Genomic DNA, 20,614 nt, shown 5'->3' with positions numbered 1-20,614 from the left:
AGTTTTTAGAGTAGCTAGTTCCTTTTTAATGGATGTCTTCATCATACTCCAGTGATTTTCTTTTTGGTGACTCGAAGTTTCCCCTGTTGCTCATACTCCAGAGTATGCAGCAAAAGAGAGACAGCCTAACCTGCAGGTGACTCATGATGATGACTTTCCTGCTTTTTTCCTCACAGTCCTCGGATGAAGTTAGTCTTTACTAAAACGGTCTGTCCTTCAGGGCTGAATTTTATTCAATAAAATAAAAATGTGTAGCAGCTGCACTTGTCTACAATGTCCTCATGGCAAAAATCAATCAGACCATACTATTTGGATTAAATCATTCATGTTGTTGGTCAAAACAAATTATTTTACGTATAATGTACTCTAGTTCGTACATATCAGAAAGTTGTTAAATCACCAATTAGATAGACCCTGTTAGTACTGGTTTGGACCCACTTTTGGACTGTTGCAGCAGAAATTGAGATCAGACCAGGCAACATTTTTCCAGTCTTGTTGTCCAAAATTGGCGAGCCTGTGTGAATTGCAACCTCAGGTTCTTGTTCTTAGCTGATAGGAGTGGCACCCGATGCTTTGTTTTCTGCTGCTGTAGGCCATCTACTTTAAGATTTGGCATGTTGTGCTTTCATTAACGCTCCTCTGAATACCTTGGTTGTAACGACTGGTTATTTGAGTTACTGTAGCCCTCTTATCAGCTCAAAGCTGTCTGACCATTTTCTTCTTACCTCTGGGATTAGTAAAGGCCTTTATGCACAGAGAAGTATACCGCTCACTGAATATTTTCTCTTTTTTTGGGCCATTCTCTGTAAACACTAGTGATGGTTGTGTAGGAAAATCCCAGTAAATCAACAGTTTCTGAAATACTCCGACCAGCAACAACCATAATACATTCAAAGTCACTTCTTCCCCATTCTGATGCTTGCTGTGAACTTTGTCAGGTCTACAAAAGTCTCAGTACAAGTCTGTATTGAGTTGCTGCCACGTGATTAGCTAATTAGATATTTGTGTTATCTTATTAGCAGCTGAACCAGTGTGCTTCTTAAGGTGAGTGTATATGGTAGTGTAAAAAGTACTTGCAAACATGAAATTCAAGTCATCCTTCTAAATAAAAGTACATGAAATTATTATTAAAAACATATTAATGGCGGGTGTAATTTCAAAGCATTTTATTTCAAATATTTTCTTCACAGTGTGATAACATAAGACTGTACCTGCTTGTTCCAGGGCTTCACTCCCATGATGAATTTTACTGCCGCTAAGTTACATTAAAAAGTTTTTACTATTTTGTAAACAGTTATAAATAATATGTTTCATCACCTACTAATCTGAAGGTCAGACATATTTAAATATCCTTGGGTAAAAAAATGAACCCAAACTGCCCTTATCTGTGTGTGAATGGGTGGATGTATCTTGCAGAAAGAAATGCTTTCAGTGCTTCCGTTAGAGCAAAAATGCAGCATATAAATAAAGTACAAATTCAAATACATGCCAGTGTGTTTCAATGTTGTTTTTTACATTCCATTAAATTATAGCAACAGTTATATATATATATATATATATATATATATATATAATGCTAATAACATTGCATTAACTAACTGCAAAGGGATCTTCAACCCTCCAGGAATGAGAAGAATCAGCTAAAGGATATGTGGCAGTGCAATCTTTTTTTATGTTGGAATGTTATTTGTGCAGTAGAAATTAGATGAATTTGGGGTTATAAGTAGAGTCAAAGCAATAAAGATAGCAAAATATGTATGAAGTATGAAACCCACATAAATAGATATTTTTAGCCTTTTTTCCATTTAATGAATGGATTGTATAGCCACATAATGAGTGTGATATCCAATCTTTCAAGTTTTTTTTCTTTTTTGAACAAAACTAAGCTAAGAAAACTGCAAAACGCTACTCATTATTTTCTCTGTTAATTGAAGAAACCTCCTTCTCTAGTTCAAGGCATCTTTGGCTGCTTAGGCACTGCTGTACCCTTCTGCCCCATCACTTCCAGCACACGACAATATTAGGATCGTTTTCCAAACGTTCATCAAGCTCCTGGTAAGTAATCCCTGTAAAATCAGGACATTGTAAGCACACTTGTTTCACACCATCAGTTCTTAAGTTTTGTCCAACAATCAAAAAAGGCTTCAAACCCTGCCTGTTTTGCAGCAGATCTCATCGTAACTATGACAACCGGTATAGAGCCGAGGAGGCCTGCTTCTCTCGTCGCGGATCACCTTCACGGGATACTTCTGCAGCCGTCGAATAAGACACTTCATTAGTCCAAACTGGATCAGCCTCCTTAGGAGAAACGAGTGACATGACACACATACAGTATGAGCCAGTGCCACTCTGACCTGAATTTTCAGGAGCGCTAAGTCTTTTCAGGAACTGATCATTTGAGCGACGCTAACCTCTCGTCGACCCTTTGAAGCTGCTGTGAGTAGCGTGAGCAAAGGTCTCGGACTGTTGTTCCCGGACTTAGCCCACAATACAGCTGGAACACATCTCTCAGACTCGCGCGTTTCTGACCTGAGAGTGACAGGGCAAAGCTGCACAGTTAACGTCACAAAATAAATAAAGATTAACACGTGTTTTAATGGTCATGACCCCAACTAACCCTGCTTAGTGACGTAGTTAAGGCACTCCTCCTGAATGGACTTGTCATCTATGAGGCTCTGGACTTTTGGGGTGGTGCAGTACACATTAGAGTACTAGAGAAAGACCCATGAAGGCAACCAGAACAAGTCATCAGGAAGTATTAGCCACTTTTTAATAGCTTGCTTTTTACAGCAGAATATCAGAAGACTAGAGACAATAATTTAATGCATTTGTTAAAAAAAGAAGAAAAGATTAAAATTAAAGTTTTAAATAAAAGGCCTTGCACAGTTAGCCTTAAAAAACCTGCCCTAACATTCTGTATTCAAAGTGGTGCATAGAGAGCAATGTGCAATATATAAATTGGCTTTCTTTTGAAATAAATGAACCCTTTTATCAGAATGGCCTTCAGAACTGATGCTTGCTTTACGGCTTTACAACCTGTACTGCTCCCCCCCCCCCCAAAAAAAGGTTTTTCTGCACAAGAAAATCCACTTTCACAAAAACAGGAGAAAAAAAAAACATTTCCAGAACACAGAAGGAATTATATGAAAAAAAAATTACAACTTCTCAATTAAAACTAACATTGGCCCTAATGGTCCCTGATAAACTGTTCCACTACACTCATATATGTGTGATGTGAAATTAGTTTAATACCTGGAAAATTGACACCAGAGTCACAACACCATAGTACCTGTGAAGTTAAAAAGAGAAGTAAATACATCTTTTTGAAGTGTATTTTGACTACAGAGTGAAAATGCAAGTACACCCCCCTTATTCGGTAGCTTGAAAAACCACCTTTAGCTGCAATAACTTCAGCTTATCGTTGTCTCTATGACTTTATCAGTCTCTCGCGTCATTGTGTTATAATGTTTCCATTCACTGAGGTTTGTGGGCATTTATTTATGCACAGCTCTCTGAAGGTCCCACAACAGCACTTCAATCAGGTTGAGGTTTGGACTTTGACTGGTGATTGCAACATCCTGACTCTTTTATTTTTCAGTCATTCTGTTGCAGATTTGCTGCTGTGCTTTGGATCATTGTCCTGTCAGATAACCCAGTTTTGGCCAAGCCTTACAGTAGCTTTGGGACCGATGGCCTCAATTTGACTTTGGAATATTTTGGGATACACAGGAGTTCATGGTTGACTCAATGACTGCAAGGTCACCGGGTTCTGTGGCTGCAAAGTTCAAAACATCACCCCTCTAGCACTGTGCTTGACAGCCGGTGTGAGGTGTTTGTGCTGATATGCCGTGTTTGGTTTTTGCCAAACAGCGCCGTGCATTCTGGTTAAATGTCAACACTTTTGGTCTCATCTTTCCAAAGGACATTGTTTCAGAAGTCTTGTGGTTTGTTCAGATCCAACTTTGCAAACCTACACCGTGCCACCATGCTCTTTTTACAGATAAGCAGTCCTTCCAAACAAGCCATACTTCTTCAGTCTTTTCTAATTGTGCTGCCATGAACTTTAACATGCTAACTGAGCTCTTGTCAGTGTGTGTGTGTGTGTGTGTGTTTGTGTTAAAGGTTTCGCTGAGTACTGTACGACCTGACCTTGAAGTGAATCTGCTGGGATGTTAACCTACAAGAAGTCCCGAGAAGATTGTGGGATTGTGTTAGCTCCCACCTAAATGGTCCACAGCAAACTATTAAAACTTCTGCATTTACAGAGGCGTTCACACTTGGTTTATCAGTTAATCAAAACAACAACATAAAACAAAGTTGTGGGATGAAGCAGTACGTGTGTGAGGTTACCAAAGAGTACAACTGTATTTACTGAAAAATACTTACAGGAGATTCTGCACTGCAATACGAACAAGATTCAGCTCAACGTCTGCTTCAGCAGAAATTTTCTGGATGTGTCTAAATCCATCGATGTAGGGAAGAATCTGCAGTTAGCAGCAAATAGATAAGGGTTAGAGGCACGTAGTGCTTTTTGCATTACTGTGTAACTAAATGCTGTAAACATGTTAACTCATAAAAGCAATAAAACAGTATTGTACCAATAAAGGGCATCTTGTCTTGCACTAATGCCTTCTTTCAAATCATAAAACAAAGGATATAAAAACGTGCTTATATCACTTCCAGCACAGCTGATAACAAGTGTTTAAACACTGATCTTTCTTCCAAGCACTTCTTAGAGTGCTATCAAATACCTCTCAAGAGCTGCAGCCAGAGGTTGTTGACATTGAAAGCCTACCTGTTGAGTGGTGAGATCCCACTGAGACTTGATAAAATGGTCTTTGCACTGGGTAAAGACTGGCACGTCGTACTCCTGAACTATTGGGGGGTCTTTTCGCAGCTGAATCAGCTTTAGATGAATGGTGTTAGACTCATCTTAAAAAGGATACAACAAACAAGAGTAAGAGCAGTTAAAAAAAACAAACACTGTTGCTGCCAACCAACATGTGAATACTGCCTATGTGTAGCTGGTAAATTCTTAAAATAATTTTTGACTCAGAAACATCAGCCTGCATTTCCCATCTCTGAATTTCTAAAAAGAGTAACAGTCAGAGCAAAGCCGCTTGCATAGTGGCACTGCTTTGTCTTGACTTTAACTAATCAATCCAAACAACCACATAATTTCACTTTGGGCCATAGCCCAGCCAGCATGTTGGTTGGCTGATAAGGGCTTATCAGAGATATTGGAAAACCTGTTGTTAGCGAACATAATGCATAACAAAGCTCTCCTCAGTGAAGAGTGTGCTCTCCTACTGCCTGGATGTCTGCCACGCAGGGGCAACTACTAAAACCAGGAAGGCTGTGCAGAGGGTAATTAATACTGCCCCAAACATAACTGGCTGCTCTCTGCCACTCCTGGAGATCCCCTTTCCTCAGGAAATCCAGGGCCATCACAGGTGACCCCTCGTGTCCCGCCATCCCTGTTTGACCTGTTGCCCTCTGGTCGAAACCTCCAGTAAATCAGGCCCCATGCCTCCAGACAAACAGTTTCTTCCCCTGGGTCATTCGGACAGTTGACAAACACTACCCCACCCCTACCCTCCCACCCACCAACCAACCAACCAACCAATCTGAGTCATGGCCTGAGTAACCCTCATCATCTTTTATCTTGCCCTGTATATATTTCTCCTGCTTGTTATTTATTCCTGCTGTCTTACTATTTATATTCTATTCCGGCACAGTTGGTGTGGAGGACCCACAATTTAGTTGTACGTGTGCAATGAACATAATGGGCCAGTCTATTCTATTCTATTCTATTCTATTCTAGATGCTTGAGTTCATTTAGAAATGCCGTAATCACATGATTTGTCTAGTAGAGCAGCTGCAGCTCTATAGTTTATGATACTTTCAGTATGATCTGCAGCACAGTAACAGAGCACATGTCACATTATTACTAAGTACATGGATCATTACAATTTTGGGCTTTTAAAGATTTCTCTGAGCTTTTCTTTTTCTAGGGTGGAATGAACATACAGCATGCATCCGTAATGTACTTTAAAAATGCGTGTTGTATTTACTCTAGTTATTGTCTAATATTAATATGTATTTGATGGAGTACCAAAAGGTTGATTCTGTTCATCTGGATGTAGCCTTTTCAATGGGAGAAACGTTTCGTCACTCATCTAAGTGACTTCTTCAGTCTCAGCTGACTGCAGGTTTCTCCAACCTTATAAACAGTACATTTGCACAATTTCTGAAACCAGCCCACTGAATGAACAATGGGCTGTGAGGTCAGTTCCTTGATCATTAATATGCAAATTGTCATGACCATTGATCAACAACCACTGATAAAAGCCCATTGATCAAAGACCTGCGGTCAGCTGAGACTGAAGCAATCACTTGGATGAGTGACGAAACATTTCTTCCACTGAAAACGCTACATCCAGATGAGCAGAATCAACCTTTTGGGATTTACTTACCTGGATGATTGAGCATGCATCAAGACATATTTGATGGAGTAATTAACTTTACCCAGATAAGAGCTTTAAGTCTCTGCAGTGTCTGTATGTACTGATTTTTAATTACACAACATCATATTTACGTTAACCTAGCTATAAAAGTAGACGGTAGGAGGACGAAGAACATTTGAACTTTGGACCTCCACAGCCTAAAACCCACAGACTGTACAGGATTCAGTTGTAAACGCTGTGTACATTTTGTATTTACTCAGGTTTTTAGTCTTTGTCTACAGTTAAAATTTATTTGATGATCTAAAACATGTAAATGTGACAAATCAGGAAGGGAGCAATTACTTTTTTACAGTACTGTAGCTCAGTCTTTGTCTCATCTGTCCATAAAACCTTTCTCCAGAAAGCATTTGGCTTATCTGTGTGGGCAGCTGTCAACTATGGAGTAGGGGCTTCTTTCCTAGTTGGCACCTGTTTATGGCTGCTTTGAGCCTTGGTGGTTCCTGTTCTGTTCCTGAAAATCCTAACCAATTTCCTCTTATGTGATGGTGACAATCTTCCAGACTTCAGCAGTGTTGACACATCAGAATACATTGTACTTACATGTAGTTGTTTAAACAGATTATCTTGGAATCTGCAGTCAAACTTGCGGAAGGGAAATCTATAATTTCCCTTCCTACACCCATTGTTCTGAGTATTGGCAATCTAATGGGTGATGTCAAACAAGCATTTTTATGCTGGAAAAGAGAACGTACCAGAAAAATCATGTAAATCATGATCACTAACAAGAAGTTAGTCTCGGAGAGTTAAAAGACATTGTAGAAACTTCAGCACCACTTATTAAAAGATTTAAGTGAGTGTGTATATTTAAGTTATGTATATACTTCTGGCCCTGTGTGGATTAGAGAACATCCAAAATAAGTTCTAACTTGTGTGCCAAATTCTTGTCTTTTTAAGTCATTAAAGATTTAAAATAATTCCACCCTGGAAAAAAGAACAGTTCAATGAAACAGTACAAAATTACCATGACATTCATGCCCATGATGAATGTGTGTAAACGTCTGACCACAGCTATATATTAAAAAGATATATTGCTCCTTGCCACAGATAAAACTTATAGCCAGTAAGATGCCAAATAATACCAATGGGTAGTGTGCAGGCTCCCGTGGCATTAAGATCCTCTAACAAAGTTGACATAATGGGTAAAAGCTTCTGTTTGCTCTCCTCTTTGGATATAAAGCCGCTCTCCAGCTGCAACACAACAAGACAGAAAATCTCTAAGAAATCATCCCGAAGAAAGCGATCACGTGAACATGTGAAAATGTGATACTCTTTACCTCCAGAGTTGTAAGGTATCCAGATAGCTTCTTAACAATAGGCTCGAGGCTGCAAGTATTGGTTCGGGCATCGCAAACAAGGCCGAGGTTAAACAGGAGGGCATTTCGGCTATATTTCTTATGTTCGATGCACACTGGGCAGCCAATTAACTTTTTTCCCATTGCAGTGCTAAGATTTAAAAAAAAAAAAAAAGAGATTGGTTGATTAAGTTAATACACTATTATTTAAATACTAAGTACTTCAAACAAGGCAGGGAGACAGACGAGCAGAATAAGACTACATACACTGTTATTAATTTGTTTTGTAGCTCTGGCTTGGTGATAATATAAACCTGAACGGTGTCAAAGAGCTCCCGTGAGATGTACTCTTCTGGAACCTGTTAGGAGAGGACACAGTATGACAAACTATACCCAATACGATACATGAGCTCAGAAGGATTATGCAGAGTACATGTCAATGCCAAATGACTATGAAGGATTAAAAACCTGCCTCGCACGTTTAAAACACACTCAGTCATGAACAAGCTCGCAACTGGGGCATTTATAAAGATAATCATAACGACAGTAGCTATAAAATAAATAAATAACATAAAACTACTTTACCAAACCATCTGCACACTTACCTGATATGTTATCTTGGGACCCAGAGTAGGATGAAATTCGCTGAAAAATATACACTCTATCCGAGTGGGCATGCCCATCATAGATTTTATCCTCATGGAGAACTAATCCAGAGGTGTGTAAACCCTGCTGAGTCCTATTAACTTGCCCCAAATTGCGTTAACAAGATATCTCCTGTGTGTCTACTGTGGATCTTCCCAGTTTATTTACAGCAGCATGAGCTAGCATATAGCTTTAACGTTTAAAGACAACTTAGCGACGTCCTTAGGTACTTAAACGCAGGTCTAAAGTTAAGAGACGCCTTATAAAATCTGTTATTAATGTATTAAGCAGAGGTTATGGTCACCCAGGCATCAAACTATTCAATAACTCGACACATCAACGCATGCAAAAACCAGACAGGGAAGAACAACAATAATATCGCCTTCAGGGACACCCAGTAACTTAGCTTTGGAAGAAAAATTGACGTCGCAAAAACTGTAAAGGCAACAATAAGACAGAGGAAGTCGTGGCGTATGTAGCACCAATAATGTTTTAAAATTAATATAAAAGTAACACGAACTCTGTTGTCGTATAAAAACGCTTTAAAGTATTGGGCCCTGAACAATTGCGCAACACTAAGGAAAATTTCCCTTTTAGACAATTTAAAGGTTTCGAATAATAGTATTTACCAAATGTAATATTACTTTTATTACTTGCTAATGACTTTTACATTTTTAGATGCTATTTTACCATCTTACTTTACAGACTTAACGTATGTGACGGTGTAGCTTTATATGTTTTACAGTCCGTGAAGGCAACGTCGTTCAGTGGTGTCAGCGCTGCGCAGACTGCGCCGCAGTCGCTCTCTGTGCCGCGTGCAGGACACAGTACGAGCCCTGCCAGTTAGCTTGTTGTTCCGACACAGAAAAATGTTTGAATTTCATACAGGACCGTAAAGTGTAGCATGCTGATCTAACAGACTACTGCCGCCATGCAGCGAGTTCAGCCCGAGAGCGCATAGACTCCGGAAACCCAATGAATAACGATGTAAAGACTTAATACTGTTAACCATGTGGAGAAGGTCGCTGAGTACAAGCTACTACAGATGTTTTGGGTGCAGGAGTAGTGGACCAAAGGTAACTGGTCAAGTTATTTTTTTTATTTATTTTTTTCCGGGAAGTCGACACGTTGCGTCCAAAGTGTTGAACAAACAAAAACATGACAGTGTCACGGCTTTAAAAACCAACCAACAGTCCAAACCTGTTCCTGTTGCCTTCCTAACTGGAAATATTACTCACATTACAAACTGGCGCACCTGTAAGCACAGACCAGGTCAAATGAGTTTCTTGATGTGTTTATCAGTTGATTTCCATTGACGCAACTGGACCAAATCTGTTTTCTGTTATCTTCTTTTTAACAAAATAAAGTGGCAGGCACACACAGAGGCAGCAGAGCTCAGACTGAGTCAAGCCTTCAGGAAAACATTCCTGCAGTTCTCGATAAAGCTTTACAAAAGCTCTCCTGCTTGTTGACAGGTGAACACACCTGTCCGTATTCCTCAGACTTATCAGTATCAAACCTTCCTGCTGCTTGCTGTCTGTTGGATTTGAAATTGTACTTGTTATTTATTGAAGCCGTTTGCACTATTATATGCTAGTATAATTTTCTTTTGCACAATCCCAGCCTTATTTTGTATTTATTTGTCTTTCTTTTGCTTCATTTTTTAAAATCGCTGTTGCATATAAAATTTTGCACTACTTCACATTATAAGGCCTTTATTATGGGCCCGTGGTACTTTCAAGCAATTTTATTGTAGGTTATAGTTCTTTATGCTGCTACTAACACATAGTAATTTCCCCTTTAGGATCAGTAAAGTGATGATCAGTAAAGTATCTATCGATCTATCATGGCACATAACTTATACCTATACTAAATAAATACTATATAAGCTTGAATAACTCAAATAAATAAATAAATAAAGGGATTATTGTCCATACACATACAGTAACTAATAATAACACTTCTCTCTTACTGGATTACATTAAACTAATGTAAGTTAACTTGACTTACAGATTCCCTCTTAACCCCTTGGTTATAGGGAGGAAGTGAAAATTATTTATGACTTGTCAGTTAGACACGTGTTATGAGTAATCGTGAGTGGTGTCTGAGGTTTGATCTAAAATAAATTGTGATGATTTCCAAAGTTGCTGGAAATTCCCCCGAGGAAATGCTTAATGGGAGTCTAACATCAGTGTTAAAAAACTGCAGTTGATTTCTGGATACTTGGAAATTTTATTTAAACTTAAATGCGACAGGTGCCAGTTTGGCTCCCTGGTTGAGCTGGTGAACATGTGCCATATGGTTCAGAACTCAGCAGCCTGGGTTTGAGTTCAACCCTCAGCCCTTTACTGTGTGCCTTCCCTCGTCCTTTCTCCCTTCTTTCCTTTCTACTCCACACTGCTTCACTATCAAAATAAAGGCGATAATGCTCGCTATAAAAATAAATCCTAAATGTCATGCTTTTAGGTACTTTGGAAGTCCCAAGCTGTCCGTACATGCAGCGCTCCAGCCTTACCCACAGGCAGGATTACACCACTTCAGGCGGTGAAGTTATGGAAGAGGCGCTTTGAGGAGAGAGGTGTGACGGAGCCTGAGCAGTCCAGCCAGTACATCATTGCTCATCTCCTCGGAGCTAAAACTGTAATTTGCAAAATCTACATTGCCTCAGCACTTGCACTGACATGCAGTAAACGTGGATCAAGTTCACATAGCGTTTCTTTATCCAGATAGAAAGTCTTGAGCAGGAGAGATTAACAGAGTTTCTCAGCCGAGAACAAACAGAGCAGATATGGAAGCTCTGCACCACACGTCTCTCCAGGTGAGTTTGTGCATAGATCTCTCTATATGCATTTCAGTGATTTTCAATTAAAATATTTACAATGTTGCATGTTTGGGTTAGGATGCCCGTGCAGTACGTGATTGAAGAGTGGGACTTCAGGGACCTGACGTTGAAGATGAGGCCTCCTGTGTTCATACCACGACCTGAAACGGAGGTAAAAGAAAAGACGAGGCAGTGCATGCTCGCAGTGAAGACCCAGCAAATGATCACGAATAAGCCGAAATGTGATTTTTATTTCGTCTTTGCTGATGCAGGAGTTGGTCGAGCTGGTGCTCAATGATCTGCAGATGAAGACTGAGATGGGAGTGCCTGCTGAGACGGAGCCTACGTGCCTGGAAGTGGGATGTGGGTCTGGTGCCATTTCTCTTAGCCTGCTGAAGAGTCTGCCTCAGGTAGAATTTTGTGCTTCTCGTAAGATTTCAGACGAGTGGAATTACAATAAGGGACCCCACAGGAAAAAGGCTGTTTAACTTATTAATGTATTACCCTTCACTTTGGGTCTTAATACACTGACAATGAGTCAAATTTTTCATTACAACAGTGAAATATATGCAGTATATTGAGGTTTCTCATTGGTCGTGATATAACCACTGGTTGCTAGGGAAAAATGTGTATTCCTATGACTGGTTCTCATTTCTACCCTCACTGATTGAAATTGAATTTCACTGAGGTCAGGTTTTCTGCAAATCTTGTGAATGCGATAACTCGAGAAGTAGGTCGCCTGAAGTATACATTTTTACATTTATACCACGTGTGCAACTGACAGGAGTTGATGTGTCGTGAGGGGTAGAGCTGGCAGCCGTCAAAGTTTTTAATGTTTGTCTGCAAATACTCGCTAACTACGAGCTGAGCGGTAACAAAACTTGAAAAAGTGTGATTCAGACCGGAAATAAGTAATCGTATAAGAAACACTTCTGTCATATCAATGAACGATAATAAATATTCAAAAGAGAATAAACACAGACCTTTCAAAATTAACTGTTTCCATCCATCCATTTTCTTCCGCTTATCCGGGGCCGGGTCGCGGGGGGAGCCACCCAAGCAGAGAAGCCCAGACCTCGTTCTCCCCAGCCACCTCCTCCAGCTTGTCCGAGGGGACACCAAGGCGTTCCCAGGCCAGCTGAGAGATATAATCTCTCCAGCGTGTCCTGGGTCTGCCCCGGGGCCTCCTCCTGGTGGGACATGCCCGGAACACCTCACCTCATTAGTTTCCATTTTAGAAATTGCAATGTTTATATTTTAACTGCATACATTTGTCAAAAAACAAACAAAAAAAACAAACCAAATAAACCCTTTGACGGTGTGCACGTGTAATATTAAAATTACATTCTCAAATTAAATAAAATAAGACATATATGAAGTCCAGACTAAGGCATAAAAATGTACCTTTACTTTATTTTCTTGGAAAGATTTCGGACATTAACAAGAGGCAAGTTTTTGTGCTGCTAAATCCAGACGTTATGATAGTGTAGATTTTAATAATTAATATTAATAATAATTCAGTGTTCCACCTAACAACCCTTAGGTCAGTGGATCAGAGTTTTATGGCCTGTGTGCACTTTTGTTGGCTTTTGAAAAAAGATTTCATTTTTATATTTTTAAATATTTTTGCAATTTAACTAACGCAATATTTGATATTATTGCAGGTATTATTTAGGACATTGCCGTCAACCTTCAGCACGCTGCATAATTTAACCAGTCTGGTATCAGACTAAGTTAACAGTTCATCTGCATATTTTAATAAATAATTAAAACTTCTGGAGGCTTACTGATTTTGACTGGGTAAAACGTATTGCAAATTCAAGAGTGGAGAATAGATTTATAGTTTGTCACATTAATATAGTGGCAGCCATGTTCAAGCCATGTTTAGAGTGATAGGAATCCTCTCCAACGCTACTATTCATATCAATAAATATGTTCTTTAGAACATCCACTGACATTTTTAAGTGTGCTACTGGAAAGCACACAAAGATAAAATTATCCATGCATCCATCCAATTTCCCCCACTTATCCTTGTCAGGATCTTGGGGAGGCTGGAGGCTATTCCACCTGCCATAGGGCGAGAGGTGGGATACACCCTGGACAGGTTGCCAGACTGTCACAGGGCTAACACTGACACACAACCATTCACACTCACAGTTAACCTAACCCCACTAACTGCACATGTTTATTCTGTTGGAGGAAGCTGGAATACCTGGAAAGAACCATCCTAGACACAAGGAGAAACATTTCGTCATGAAAGAAAATGGGCAAAACAGAAGCTACACTCCCTTTGAAATATACATGTCCACTCTTGCCTGTTTATTTTTTTTTCTCTCTCTCTCTCCTTTTCTCCCTTCCTCTCCCTCTCTGCTCCTCTCTGAGACTTTATGCTGTCAACCAAAGGTTGAATGTAACAGTGAAACAGAATTTAAAACCAATAAAAGGCATAAACTGATCCATGTTTAGAACAATATTCAGACTGAATAAAGGCTGCTACTGGACACAGATTTCCTTTTGACTTGCTCTCAGTTGGATCTGGAGCTGTACTGTAGACAAACAATGAAGCACAGAACAGGAATAGACATCTATAACAAACTAAAATAATAAACTACATCAGCCCCTTTTGCTGGCAGCTAGCGATATACCAGCAGACTAATGGCTCCGAAAGCTACAATTAGCTAATAATTTCGAGTGACTTAGGCTACTTTAGCTAACATTTTTGACATTATTTAGAGAAGTCACAACATCGCCCCTGCATTATCAGAACAGTTTGCACTTTTGCTATATTTCAGGTAAAGTTTGTTTTGAATCTGCATCACTTATTTGTGTCATGAAATTGCCTCTCCATCTTCTTTCTGCCGCAGCAACGAAAAACGTACAACAACGCTGGGCAGTTTTCACTCTTCAGTAGAGGAGTTAGCAAAATATAGCGTTAGAAGACAATGTCAGAAAATAATATTAAAATCTATTATCATTACTACTATTATTATAGTTATTTTTAGGGATCCTGTGATGAAATATCTCTATTGTAGGACTGTTTTTAGTCGCAAATGAGGGGGAAACACTTGCGTTTACAATGTTTAACACATGCTTCGGAGCCAAGTGTTAAACGAAGCATCGAGTCAAAGAATTTGTGTCGAGAATTTTTTATCATCGAATTATTCGCACTAGTTTGTAGACAGGTCTGTCACTTCCATTCAAACTATGATCACAGCAATATGCTGTAACACAAAGCAATCACAACGAGTTTTGTGCCAACCAGTCAGAGAATACATGTTTTTCGCTAGCAACAGGTGGTTGTCAGGGGGTCAGAGTCTATGGCTTTATTTTTGTGCCACTATTCTGAGCGCACGTAAAAAAAAAGAATTGTAGGTGCAAGTGTTGCATTTTGAGGAGAAATTTATTTTGAGCGAAGAAAAGCTAAATTTGAGTGAACAAAACTCATTGCTGCGTGCAAAAACTGTATTTTAGTGTTTGCTATTATCCACACACACACAATAGCAACCCTCAACATTTCTGCCCGTGTGCGTTCAACTCTTTCTGTACGCCGTTATATTTGTGCCACAAAACCAGCCAATCACAGACTTGGATGCAAAAAAATCTGATCGGCTACTTTGGTCTCCAATCAGATCGAAATGACGAAATGCAATATCCCAGAATCCATTTTGTCCAAAACTCAAACGAGGCAGTGGCAGAGGAACACAGAGTGGTGGAGTTTGAAATATTACTCTTTCTGGGTCACAAAATAAACTTTTAAGATATTTTCATGCGAGAATGGTGCTGTGTAAACATCAAATATCTGCTCGATTTATCAAAACATCACATATTTGCATAAGTGCTCTAATGTTTTCGGAGATGCCTGTTACCCACCAGCTGACCGGGTGGTCACTCGGGTTAAACATAGTATAAGGCTGAACTGACAAAAAATCGGCCGACTACACCACCAGGTATTGTAGGAAAAACCATAAAGCTTTTGAATTAAAACAAACGCTGTTGTGACAGTGATGTACACTGTCTTGTTGGTATATATGTATGATTTGTATCACCTTCATGTTTCCCTCTCACCACATATCCAAACCGATATCATGACCAGCAGCTTTTACAGCTGTGGCTCTGGCAAACATCAGCTGATACTAGAAAGTAATATTAAATAAATTCTAACAACAGCTTATCAAGCTTAAACGTGCTGCTGTTGTTTAGCGCAACATCCGCTGGTTTCCTGTTTCTGGTGCAAAGTGGGCGATAAACAAACAAGAGAGACATCAGCTGATCATTGATCAGTTTCATGATTGAAGTAGCATCAAGAGAGGGAGGGGAGAGAATGAGAGAAGAACAGGCAGTTGTACAGCAAAAACACAGAATAACTCCAGCTTTGTGTCTTTTTTTCATTCTAGCTGAAGTACGGGACTAATTGCGTTCCTTTTCACCTCAATAAGGATGTATTGTAATTGGTCCAGCCCAGAGTATATTAGCCAATTGGCTAATCCACCATCTTTCATTGTTTATACCATTACAAAAACAAACAAGCAAACATAAAAATGAAAAATCACCATCGGCCCACCGGGCAAATGTCCGGTATGCGCAATAGCCAGTCCAGCCATGCAGTCAGCTGGTGGGTAACAGGCATCTCCGAAAACATTAGAGCACTTTTGCAAATATGTGATATCTTGATAAATCGAGCAGGTGTTTGAAGTTTACACAGCACCATTATCGTATGAAAATATCCTAAAAGTTTATTTTGTAACCCAGAAAGAGTAATATTTCAAACTCCACCACTGATTTTTTTGCATCCAAGTCTGTGATTGGCTGGTTTTGTGGCACACGGCGTACAGAAAGAGTTGAATGCGCAGGGGCAGAAATGTTGAGAGCACACATAGCGAGCGAGCTCAAATGCAAAAACTGAGCGAGAGGGGCTGCTATTGTGTGTGTGGAGATAATAGCAAACACTGAAATATAGTTTTTGCACGCAGCAATGAGTTTTGTTCACTCAAATGTAGCTTTTCTTCGCTCAAAATAAATTTCTCCTCAAAATGCAACACTTGCACCTGCAAAAAATTTTTTTATGTGCACTCAGAATAGTGGCACAAAAATAACGGCATAAAGAGTCCGGTCTTTAGGCATGAGTGGCTGCAGCTTTAACAGTTATTTTCCCAGCGACTGCCATCAGCCTTCAGCAACCACTTGCAATCGGTCAGGGTAAACTCATTATTCCTCCATGACCCGGAGGTTGCCAGATGGTCACTGGCAGGTCTTTAAGCCTGTGTGACCGGGACCTTATTCGCTTGATCCTACACTGTCACCATGACGGTCATGCGTCCAAATGAGCTAACAACTGAATGTCTGGCGGTTAGTGGTCGTGTCTGCAAAATCTCAAGACCCAGACGTTTTTTCTTCCTCATCAACATCTGTCAGATGAGGTTGTGTTTTGAACATCTGTGGTTTTGATCAGGATCCTCTTTGCAATCAGTAACGTTGTGTACAGACTTTCATGTTCTCTTCAGGAAGTTGTGACATTTCCTGTAGCACCAAGCATTTTTGAAACTAATCCCATATAACAAGCAAATGTCAGCTTGTTTAGATGCTGAACGTGATGCATCAGTTAGAGAAAAATTACAAATTATGAAAAACACCAATGTAAGTTGGTGGGCAGTCGTGTGTTATGAGAACAGTTTCAATCCTGGCATTAATTCTCTAAGTTAAATAAATTCCTCTGGAGGAATGGAACACCATGCTCACCTCGGGAACGTCAGGTACTGACACGGGTGAATGTCATGGCCTTATACACTCAAACTGCTGTTTGAGCTTTTTGACCCATAGCCATTGGAAAGTGTTGCTCAATACTATTGTCAGCTTAAGTCTAAATAGATAAATTGCCTTAACCAAACAGAGTATTCATACAAAGGCTGCAGCTTTTTATGTGTCATTTAGTTATTCTAAAGAACATTTGACAGTGGATTCTTTAGGCTGAGCTAATTGAGTGTTTTTTTGAGGCTTGTGATGACCATATGTTTTGTTTCATTTTTTAGTGATGACGTATTTATTTACTATTAATAGACTGTAATGGCGAAGGACCAGACAACCACAGCGTTACAGTTTGTTGAGTGTTTTTTATTTACAGAGTTAAAGTGCAGCTTTCCAGCTGCCTCGCTCTGCGCAGCACACACCGCTCTCTCGTCCGGTCCCGGCATCCTCCTGAAATAGGGAAGGCATGACCCGGTGATGGAGAACAGCTGTGTGGGTCAACCTTCCCTGACACAACACACTGAACCCCCCGCTCCACCCCTCCCTGTAGCCGAGCCACATTGATTAACAGGGGAAAAAATCAATAAGATAACGGATATGATAAATCATTAGTTATAGATTTCCAGTTGATAAGCTGCTATCCTCACATCACATGTACATCTTCTCATCTCAGCTGATCAAACATGCACTCCAGTTATACTGTGATATTGTGTTTGCATATTTTAGACTCTCTTCTGTTTTCAGATTATAAAGAAGTAAAAATGTCCCAATTTTCCCATGCATACAAATACAGGAAAACAGAGAGAAAACTTCTGCGTAAAGTTAGTTCTTGTGTTTTGTTTTCCAGCTTAAAGGCGTCGCCCTGGATCAGAGCCAGGATGCAGTGGATTTAACAAGAGAGAACGCACTAAGGTAATTGCAGCGCAACCCATGTTGTAAATGTCCTTTAGCATTGATTTATTTTTATTATAAAGATTACATTACATTATTATAAAGATTTCATAAAATCTGAAAAAGGATTTTCGTCTGCAGATTGGGACTTGAGGATAGATTAGAGATTCATCACATCGATGTCATGAAGGGTCAGTGAAAGTTTTGCATGTTTTTTTCTAAATAACAAAGCTGATCCCTCTGCTGATAAAAAGATTCTTTTGTTTTGTTTTGTTTTTTATCAGATGCAGAAACTCTACTCAGACTCATTAGGCCAGTTACAACTTTGGTCAGTAACCCTCCGTACCTGTTTTCAGAAGACATGGCGTCCCTTGAACCTGAAATTGTAAGGTGACTAAAAATGCAATCAGTCATTCTCATTTTATATATATTAAACCTGTCTATGTTTAACATTAAAAAAAGCTTTATTCAGTTGGATTCGCAAAAGTTGTTATTAAATGCAGAATGTACAAATCTTTAGAGTGAGCTATTAAGGTTGTATTGTTTAAATAATTGACAACAACAATTGTGAATAATTACAATGTCATTAAGCATTCATCTGTTGGGTTTATAGGAGAAGGTGGAAATATATGAAACTATAAAAGATTTATGAAAGATAATCTCTGGGCATATAAAACCAAGCAGAATTTACTGTTTTAGGTTGCTTACAAATACAGTTGTATTTATAAAAAATTGTACAATTGTTACAATTTGTTAAACATTGTATTTGTTAAAGCTGTTTAATAAATGCAATGAAACCAATATAACAATATTAACATACTGTTTAATATATGTTATTTATGAGTAGCTGACCATTTAATCAATGTTGGGATCTTTAAATTAGAAGAAATGATCATAGTGAAGGAAATGTGCACTCATCCTTTACTTTTAGCTGTAATTTGCATGTAAAATGTAAATCTAATAAATAAGCTTATCAGATTTCATTAGAAAACATTTTAAAATATGTGATGTTTGTATCTATTTTACAGTGTGTGCTTTTGCTGTGTGCTGCTCCCCAGATTTGAAGACCCGGCTGCTTTAGACGGAGGCGAAGACGGCCTGAAAGTGATCAAGCAGATTTTGACCCTGGCTCCCCAGATTCTGTCCAGTTATGGGTAAAAACCAAAAAAAAGCCAACTCTCACACACAGACGGACACACCTGTGTTCAATTCCTAAAGGCAAAAGCGGCTTGTCACAAGAACAGCATGTTCTGAAAAACACATGTATCGTGTTGCCTCTTTAATGTGTTAAGCTTTCTAAAAGACTTCCAGTGAATGCACTTCCAGGCATGTGCTGCTCTCATCTCAGGGTTACTTTTCAAAATCGAGTCCTGTTGATGATTAATTTTTACCCCATTTCTGTGGGTTTTTTGTTTTATTTCCTGGTGAGAAACAGTCGTGCTTACTTGGAGGTGGACCCCAGACACCCCCCACTCATTCGACAGTGGGTGGAGGGGAACGTGGACGGGCTGCAGTTTAAGGAGGCACGGCATGACATCACCGGCAGGTCTGTTCAATAAAACTGCTTTACATCAATATCAGTTTTCATATGAAATCACTCTGCTGTGAGCCCACTTTTAGGGCCATCGCTGTGATTTGATTAAGGGGTCTGGGGTTTGGGCATCGGTGACGCCGGCTCATTTTTTGTGTTTCCTAGGCCTCGATTCTGCATCCTTCAGAAGGAAGAAGTCAAACAAGGACCACAAGCAGGATCTGGACTGAGAAATTAAGATCCTATTACGCTGGCTTTAGCTCAGGTCGCCGCTGCCTCAGCTCCCCTACCCCCACTGAACCACCAAGCACGCGCTCACACTGATCTGATAACACCCAGCATTCATAATTTGCACAAGCGCGCATTGTTTTCATGTCACCGCTGCACTTTTAATCTAGTAACAGTCGTGATCACATCCTGCGTCACAATAAAAAATGTGTGCACGATGGCACAAAAAAAACGCAGGCTCCAAAGCTGAAGGTAATTACCGAAGCTTTTCTCGGAACCCTCCCTCTCAGAAGCTCACCCTCCTCCCAGGAAGCATTCAGTAGTTCTGTGAATCCGCTGACGAACGGTCCTCCCCTCAGCTTGTCCTCTCGCTGACTCAGATGCAAGCGGCGTGCATTGTTGAGCAAAAGCTCACGCAGCACGGCCTTTACTTCCTCACACAATCTGCTTCTCTCGCATACTTAGAGTTTAAAGGCCACTAAGTCTTTGTGTTTCAAAGGTGATTTAAGGGAAAATATTTCCTAACAAGTGTCACAAGAGCAGTCGTCATGCGGGGGTTGGTGATGGCGATCGCAAGCCTTAACACAACAGAAACGTTTGGCATTTCAAACAGCACAGATGAATAACAAGTGGATACAAATGTAAAAGCATGACACGCCAAGAGTCCAGCTGGTGGTTTTAATAGAAAAATGTACACATGTAAAAGGTACAAAAAGATGCTGTACTGAGAAAACAAAAATAAAATGGCATAAAAGATGTCTCAGTGTAATCAGTGTACTTCTCAGGAAACTATATACATCTTGAACTGATGAGGGAGGGGAGAAGATATGGACAATTTTCCACATCCATCATAAAACAGAGTACAGTACTTCATGTTTCTCACAAGTTTTTGTTGTTGTTGTTGTTTTCCTTTTTCCTGGGGTGCTTCGACATCCAG

The 20,614-nt window shown here is 39.7% G+C and overlaps 2 protein-coding genes across 4 annotated transcripts; one reads left to right on the top strand and one right to left on the bottom strand.

The window, feature by feature from the left end:
* Positions 1 to 1,149: 1,149 nt before the first annotated feature.
* nprl2 (NPR2 like, GATOR1 complex subunit) lies at positions 1,150 to 9,868 on the bottom strand. Of its 2 annotated transcripts, none has more exons than XM_040001215.1 (11): positions 9,703 to 9,868; positions 8,087 to 8,178; positions 7,802 to 7,970; positions 7,607 to 7,715; positions 4,796 to 4,932; positions 4,387 to 4,484; positions 3,253 to 3,289; positions 2,618 to 2,711; positions 2,412 to 2,529; positions 2,156 to 2,298; positions 1,150 to 2,066 (listed from the first exon to the last, which is right to left on the bottom strand). In XM_040001215.1, the coding sequence occupies exons 3-11, from the start codon at positions 7,961 to 7,963 to the stop codon at positions 1,999 to 2,001; spliced, it is 966 nt and encodes a 321-aa protein (XP_039857149.1). In that variant the 5' UTR covers positions 7,964 to 7,970; positions 8,087 to 8,178; positions 9,703 to 9,868; the 3' UTR covers positions 1,150 to 1,998. The 2 variants fall into 2 exon arrangements, with proteins under 2 accessions (XP_039857149.1, XP_039857140.1); XM_040001206.1 differs by lacking the exon at positions 9,703 to 9,868 and adding an exon at positions 8,425 to 8,996.
* hemk1 (HemK methyltransferase family member 1) lies at positions 9,271 to 20,435 on the top strand. 2 transcript variants are annotated; one of them, XM_040001283.1, is made up of 11 exons: positions 9,271 to 9,540; positions 10,931 to 11,104; positions 11,191 to 11,282; positions 11,364 to 11,457; positions 11,558 to 11,695; positions 17,875 to 17,939; positions 18,060 to 18,109; positions 18,203 to 18,308; positions 18,977 to 19,072; positions 19,354 to 19,464; positions 19,615 to 20,435. In XM_040001283.1, exons 1-11 carry the CDS (start codon positions 9,475 to 9,477, stop codon positions 19,685 to 19,687), a joined length of 1,065 nt encoding a protein of 354 aa, XP_039857217.1. In that variant the 5' UTR covers positions 9,271 to 9,474; the 3' UTR covers positions 19,688 to 20,435. The 2 variants fall into 2 exon arrangements, with proteins under 2 accessions (XP_039857217.1, XP_039857209.1); XM_040001275.1 differs by having other exon boundaries at positions 18,947 to 19,072.
* The last annotated feature ends 179 nt before the right edge of the window (positions 20,436 to 20,614 follow it).

Source organism: Simochromis diagramma, unplaced genomic scaffold (genome assembly GCF_900408965.1).
Source record: "Simochromis diagramma unplaced genomic scaffold, fSimDia1.1 OVJJ01000320.1, whole genome shotgun sequence".
Taxonomy (NCBI): domain Eukaryota; kingdom Metazoa; phylum Chordata; class Actinopteri; order Cichliformes; family Cichlidae; genus Simochromis; species Simochromis diagramma.
The sequence above is the reverse complement of the archived record's forward strand: the minus strand, read 5'-3'. Positions and strand labels throughout refer to the sequence as shown.